The 7,500-nt window shown below is 38.6% G+C and overlaps 1 protein-coding gene across 1 annotated transcript in view; it reads left to right on the top strand.

Annotated features, from left to right (window-relative positions):
- Positions 1-7,500, top strand: part of LOC125038555 (neurotrimin-like) — a 100,345-nt gene that overhangs the window by 66,809 nt on the left and 26,036 nt on the right. The window contains exon 3 of the mRNA XM_047632082.1: positions 2,416-2,626. Within this exon, the coding sequence (XP_047488038.1) occupies positions 2,416-2,626 (211 nt within the window). The remainder of the gene's footprint in view (positions 1-2,415; positions 2,627-7,500) is intronic.

Genomic DNA, 7,500 nt, shown 5'->3' with positions numbered 1-7,500 from the left:
GTTATTATCATTATCATTATTATTATGATCATTGTTATTATCATTATCATTATTATTATCATTATCACTGTTTGTTAGTATATTTATCTATCTATTTATCTCATTTATACAGACGTGTTTAACAAGATTAGTAGAGACTGTTAAAGGCTTTTGATGACGTCATTGTAGTGAGATGAGAAAGAGAGAGTAAGAAGATTCGCAATTTTCGCCAAATTCGTAAATTTCGCGTGACTTTTTTTGGGACAAAGCACTTAACTCTTGAGCGAATTTTCGAACTCCAATGCTTTGTTTGATTCTGGTTAAGGTAGTTGATTTATTTCATTTGTTTGTTTGTTTGTAGGTGTTTTTCTTTTTCGTTTGGTTGTAAATGTCATTTGTTTGTCTTTGTTTTTGTTTTTTTGTTTATTTTTATTTTCTTTCTAATATTATGTTTTCATCGTTTTTTATTTTTGTTTCTCTGTATTCGCTTGTTAATTTGTCTGCTGTATCCCCTCCTTCTCTATTTGTACGTTACTTTATCGACCACCATCTCTCTTTCTCTCCTTCCTCCTCTCTTTCTTGTCGTTTTCCCAATTCCCTATTTCGTATGTCATAGTTTTTTATCCCTGCTCTCTTGCTTTCAATCTCCCTTTCCTTCATTCCCTTTCCTTCTCTCTTTCTCGTCGATTTCCCCTCCTTCCCTTATTTTCACGCTATAGCTTTCCATCCCTCCTTCACCCCCCCCCCCCATTTGCTTTCATTCGCCTCTCCCTCCTCATTCCCTCTCCTTCATTGTCCTCTCCTCTCATTCCCTTCTCTTCTCTCCTTCCTCCTTTCTTTCTCGTCGATTTCCCCCCTTCCCCAATTTTCACGCTATAGCTTTCCATCCCTCCTTCATCCCTCCCCTCTCGCTTTCATTCTCCACTCTCCCCTCATTCCCTTTCCCGTCTCTCTTCCCTCCTTTTTTCTCGTCGCCCCCCCCCCTTCCCTATTTTGCCCACCATAGCTTTCTATCCCTCCTTCAACCCTCACCTCTCGCTTTCATTATCCACTCTCCCCTCATTCCCTTCCCCTTCTCTCCCCCTCTCCCCTCTTCCGCAAACGGCTGAATCTCACAAGAACTCGAGACTCTCCTTCTTAAAAACATGTTGTGATGACAGGAATTTCGAATTTCTAAACCACTTGTTGATTCCATATGGCCAATTTCGTTTTTTTTTTTTCTCTCTCTCTCTGATTCGTCAAATTTTTGTTTTCATTTTTTTTTTTATGATGTGTTTCTTTATTTATTTATTGTTTTTGTCTATTTTGTCTCTCATCTTGTTTCCGTTGGTTTGTCTTTTTTGCCGTTCACTCTTTCTCATTCTCTCTCTCTCTCTCTCTCTCTCTCTCTCTCTCTCTCTCTCTCTCTCTCTCTGCCTCTTTCTCTCTCTCTCTCTCTCTCTCTCTCTCTCTCTCTCTCTCTCTCTCTCTCTCTCTCTCTTTCTCTTTCTCTCTCTCAATTTCTCCCCCCCCTCTCTCTCTCCCTCTCTCTCTCCTCTCTCTCTCTCTCTCTCTCTCTCTCTCTCTCTCTCTCTCTCTCTCTCTCTTTCTCTTTCTCTCTCTCAATCACTAACCCCCCCACTGTCCCCCCCCTCTCTCTCTCTCTCTCTCTCTCTCTCTCTCTCTCTCTCTCTCCCTCCCCCTCTCTCTCTCTCTCTCTCTACCTCTCTCTGTCTCTCTCACTGTCTCTCTCTCTCTCTGTCTCTGTCTCTGTCTCTCTCTCTCTCTCTCTCTCTCTCTCTCTCTCTCTCTCTCTCTCTCTCTCTCTCTCTCTCTCTCTCTCTCTGTCTCTCTCTCTCTCTCTCTCTCTCTCTCTCTCTCTCTCTCTCTCTCTCTCTCTCTCTTTCTCTCTCTCTCTCCCTCTCACTCTCTCTTTCAGTCTCAGTAAATCTTGCATAACATTTTACCTCATTTTTTTTTTCTGTTCCCGCTTTTTCATGTTCCGATATTGACAGAGAGCAAAAAGGAAATCAGAGTGTACACTCAGCAAAATGATAAATAAACAGAGGGGAAGTCTGAGATACCTTGCCAAATAATACGAAAATGATGTTTCCTTGTTGTTATGAGAGAAACTGGGGATTTGCTTGTGTAAGGATCTTATCACTCTCTCTCTCTCTCTCTCTCTGCAGGTTCTTAAGTTTGTACATAAATGCATTCATGTGTATATATATATATATGTATGCACACACACACACACACACACACACACACACACACACACACACACACACACACACACACACACACACACACACACACACGCGTGAATGTACGTGTGTGTGCCTTTATCTGTACACACACCCAAAAACCGCCAAACGCACCCCACACCCACCCAATACCTCCCCACCCACCCACCCACAAACCAAACTCACCCTCCTTCCTTCCTTCCTCGCACAGGTGGCGTGGATCTACAAGGGCACGGGCGGCCGGACAGTGCTCACCGTGGCCACGCAGGTCATCACAAAGAACCCGAAGGTGTCGGTGTCGCAGGAGGCTCAGTCGTGGGTGCTCATCATCAAGAGCCTCACGAAGAAGGACCAAGGGATCTACATGTGCCAAGTGAATACCAAGCCGGCAAGGAATCTACTCGGCTCCATTCACGTCGTGGGTGAGTCAGGATTCTTTTTGCGTCTCTTTGATGGTGCTCTGCTTTATGTTTCTTTCCTTCTTTCTTTCTTTAGTTGTCTGTTTCCTTATTTATCACTTTATCGTATATTTCTTTATTTATTTATTCGTCTATTTGATGGTTCTCTGCTTTGTCGTGTGTTTCTTTCTTTCTTTCTTTCTTTAGTTGTCTGTTTCCTTATTTATCACTTTATCAAATATTTCTTTCTTTCTGTATTCGTCTATTTGATGGTTCTCTGCTTTATCGTATGTTTCTTTCCTTCTTTCTTTAGTTGTCTGTTTCCTGATTTACTACTTTATCATACATTTCTTTCTTTCTTTCTTTCTTTAGTCCTCTATTTCCTTATTTATTAGTTTATCATATATTTATTTCTTTATTTATTCGTCTATTTGATTATTCACTGCTTTATCGTATATTTCTTTCTTTCTTTATTAATTTGTCTATTCAATTGTTTATTATTTTAGCATATACTTCTTTCGTTCTCTCTTTCTTTATTCGTTTATCTGATTATTCATTGCTTTATCATTTATTTATTTATTTATTCGTCTATTCGATTATTCATTGCTTTATCATATATTTCTTTCTGTCTTTCGTTTTTTTATTCGTCCATTTAATTATTAATTTCTTTAGCAAATACTTACTCCTTTTTTTTCTTTATTCGTCAATTTCCTTATTTACTACTACATTATTTATTGATTGATTTATTTATCTATATATTCATTAATTTGTCTATTTACTTATTTGTTAATTTATTATATAACTCTTTATTTCTTTATCTTTTTATCTATTCACGTATTTATTTATTGATTTATCTATTCATTATCTATCTAATTATCTGTAAATTAATGGAATAATGTATTTATTTGCGTTTGCATTTCTCTGTATGTATTTATTAATTTCCTTGTCCATCATTTACCTATGTTATTTATCTATTTCATAAGTTCATAAGTTCATGTTTATTATGTAGTTATCAGTTTATATCTAATAAACAGAGGGTATTGTTCATAAGTTCATAAGTTCATGTTTATTATGCGGTAATAAGTTTATACCATATCAACAGAGGGTATTGTTCATAAGTTCATAAGTTCATGTTCATTATGCGGAAATTAAGTTATATCATATAAACAGAGGGTACTGTTTATATGTTCAAAAGTTCAAGTTTATATGAATAATTTATATCATATCCAAAGAAGTTCACTTTTGCACTTCCTGGCTAATGGAAATAATGTATGTTTTTATCTTAAAGAAATGAACACAAATAGATTTAACAGGAATTAATTATAGAGGATAAGATAGAGGGCGATGTAAATAGAGAAAAATTATATAAATTCAAAAGTGATTATAAAAATAAGGTATATGTAAGGTGTGGATGATGAAATATGCAACTTGAATATGGAAATTGAATTCTGAAATAGGTTGGGAAACTATGAAGCAATTGTTCATTATCAAAAGAGACAAAACAAAGGAAAGCATGAAAACAATTGAATATTGAAAAGTATTTTTTCTTTTTATCTTTTAATCTTAATTATTTTCATTATTATTTATTATTAAGGTGGATACACACACACATATATACAAACACACACACACAAACACATACATAAAACACACACACATACACAAACACACACACACACACACACACACACAACACACACACAACACACGCTAACACATACACAAAAAAACACAAACACACATGAATTCAAACATACATACAAACAAACACAAACAGACGCAGACACGCAGAAGAAGAAGAAGAAAAAGAAGAAGAAATATAAACACCAAGATAAAAAACGAAGAAATACATTTCGAAAAAAATGGAATAAAAGAATAAGAAAAAGAAAAAGCAATAAAGAAAGAATATAAACAAAAAGGAATAGAAGAAGGAGAAGAAGAAGAGGAAGTAAATAAACACCGAAATCAAGAAAACGAAACAGCTACACCGCCCCCCCCCCCATGCCGCTCCCCCCCCCCCAAAAAAAAAAAGAAACAAAAGAAAAAAGAAAAGAAAAAAAAAGAAAGACGAGAAACAAAAAAAGGAATACCCCCCAAAAAAAATTAGGGGGGGGGGGAGTGAAAGAAAAAATCCGGCAAAGGAAAGAATCTCGAGGAAACGACAAAAGGCAAGCAGTGAGAGATTCCGAAGTTGACGAGATTTGAGAGCTAAAGTTGACAAGATAAAATGAAACAGGGAGCGAAAATCTGGAACAGAAGTCGGCAACACTCGAGAGGGAGATTGGAAGGGGCCGAGAGAGGAGGGGGAGGGAGGGGGGAAGGAGGGGGAGGGAGGGGGAGGGAGTGGGGAGGGAGGGGGAGAGGAAAGGGGGTGATTGGGGAGGGGGGAGGTGGAGGAAAGGTGGGATGGAGTGTGATTGGGGAGGGGGAAGGGGGAGGAAAGGTGGGGTGGAGTGTGATTGGGGAGGGGGGGAGGGGGAGGAAAGGTGGGGTGGAGTGTGATTGGGGAGGGGGGAGGGGGAGGAAAGGTGGGGTGGAGTGTGATTGGGGAGGGGGGAGGGGGAGGAAAGGTGGGGTGGAGTGTGATTGGGGAGGGGGGAGGGGGGAGGGGGAGGAAAGGTGGGGTGGAGTGTGATTGGGGAGGAAGGAGGGGAAGGAAAGGCGGGGTGGAGTGTGATTGGGGAGGGGGGAGGGGGGAGGGGGAGGAAAGGTGGGGTGGAGTGTGATTGGGGAGGGGGGAGGGGGGAGGGGGAGGAAAGGTGGGGTGGAGTGTGATTGGGGAGGGGGAAGGGGGAGGAAAGGTGGAGAGTAATTGGGGGGAGGAAGGGTGGGGGGTGATTGAAGAAGGGGGAGGGGGAGGATAGGTGGGGAGGTGATTGGGGAGGGAGATTGGGGAGCAGAAAACGAATCATGGGGGAGGGAAGGAAAAGGAAAAGGGTTGGGGAGGACAGGAAAACAGAGAAACGGAGGAGAAACAGAGAAACAGAGACACGGAGGAGAAACGGAGAACAGGAAGAGAAACGAGAAACGGAGGAGAAACAGAGAAACGGAGGAGAAGAGGAAGAAGAAGAGGGAAAACAAGAAGAAGAAGAAAAAACAAGAAGAAGAAAAACGAGAAGAAGAAAAAAGAAGAAGAAGAAGAAGAAAAACAATAATAATAATGATAAGAAAAAAAAAAACAAGCAGAAGAAAGACAAGATGAAGAAGAAAGAAGAAAAAGAAGAAGAAGAAAAAAACAATAATAATGATAATAAGGAAAAAAAAACAAGCAGAAGAAGAAAAAAAAACAAGAATAAGAATAAGAAGAAAAACAAGAAGAAGAAAAATAATAATAATAATAAGAAAAACGAGAAGAAGAAGAAGAAGAAGAAAAAAAAAACAATAATAATAAGAAGAAGGAAAAAAAAAAACAGAAGCAAAACAAGAATAAGAATAAGAAATAAACGAGAAGAAGAAAAATAAGAATAATGATAAGGAAAACGAGAAAAATAATAATAATAAGAAGAAGAAGAAGAAGAAGAAAAGAAACAATGATAAGAAGAAGAAGGGAAAATAAAAGCAGAACAAAAAAAAAAAAAAAAAGAAATAAGAATAGGAATAAAAAAAAAAAACGAGAAGAAGAAGAAGAAGAAGAAGAAATAGACGGGAAACTGTATAATCCAGCCCGGGGGGGGGGGGGGGGGGGCACACTGACAGAAAAACACGACTGGAAGAAACGACGGAGGGTAGAGTGAGGGGGGGGGGGGGGGAGCAAGGTGAAGGGAAGCGAAATCAGCAGAGGAGAGAGGGGGGGGGGAAGGGAAAGAGGGAGAGGGAGAGAGAATGAGAGAGAATGAGAGAGAATGGGAGAGAGAGAGAGAGAGAGAGAGAATGAGAGAGAGAGAGAGAGAGAGAGAGAGAGAGAGGGGGAGTGAATATTATATATATATATATATATATATATATATATATATATATGTATGCACGTATGTATGTTTACACACACACATACATGTGTTTGTATATACCCATTTTTCTGTCTCTCCCTCTCTCTCATTTTCTCTCTCTCGCTCAGTCTCACTGTATATATGTGTGTGTGTGTGTGTGTGTGTGTGTGTGTGTGTGTGTGTGTGTGTGTGTGTGTGTGTGCATGTATAAAGGGCGCGTGTACATACATGTATATATGCACATATATGTAAACAGATAGATTCGTAAGTGTGTGCCTGTGCATGTGTTTATATATGAACAGGAAGTGAGGCTAACACGCAAGTATATATGAAAAGAACTTATTACTCAAAAGTCAATAATCATTACCTGAGTCTGTAATCTCAAGTACTGACAGGAAGAAAACAGATCTCGTTTTACTGGAAGACTTAATAACAGAAGGGAATAAAAGAGTTTATGGACACATAACACAGAAACACAGATATATTTTTTCCATCTGTCTATTTATCTATCTTTCTATCTATTTAGATATAACTATCCATCTGTTTATCTATACTCTCTCTCTCTCTCTCTCTCTCTCTCTCTCTCTATATATATATATATATATATATATAAATATATATATATATATATATATATATATATAGATATAGATATACATATTTGCCCATCTGTATATCTCTCTCTATCTACACCGCACAAACACATAATGTATGAATGTATGAAGGCATATGTTCTCGAGTTCCATAAATCATGCTTTGTTTATCTCAAAAGACCACTCACACCGGACAAGACAGGTAGGGGCTGGTCCATTACCACTGCATATATATAAAGGTCCGTGTACAGGGTGTTAAATGGAATGGAAAAAAACAAACTATTTTTGACCTATTTTACTAATGCTTAGAGTATAGTTACATAGAGTGATACAATATACTTAGTAGGAACTGAATGGGGTTGGACACTTACGATATAGA

Source organism: Penaeus chinensis, chromosome 3 (assembly GCF_019202785.1).
Source record: "Penaeus chinensis breed Huanghai No. 1 chromosome 3, ASM1920278v2, whole genome shotgun sequence".
Lineage (NCBI taxonomy): Eukaryota > Metazoa > Arthropoda > Malacostraca > Decapoda > Penaeidae > Penaeus > Penaeus chinensis.
Note: the sequence above shows the minus strand (reverse complement) of the source record. Positions and strands in the feature narration are given on the sequence as shown.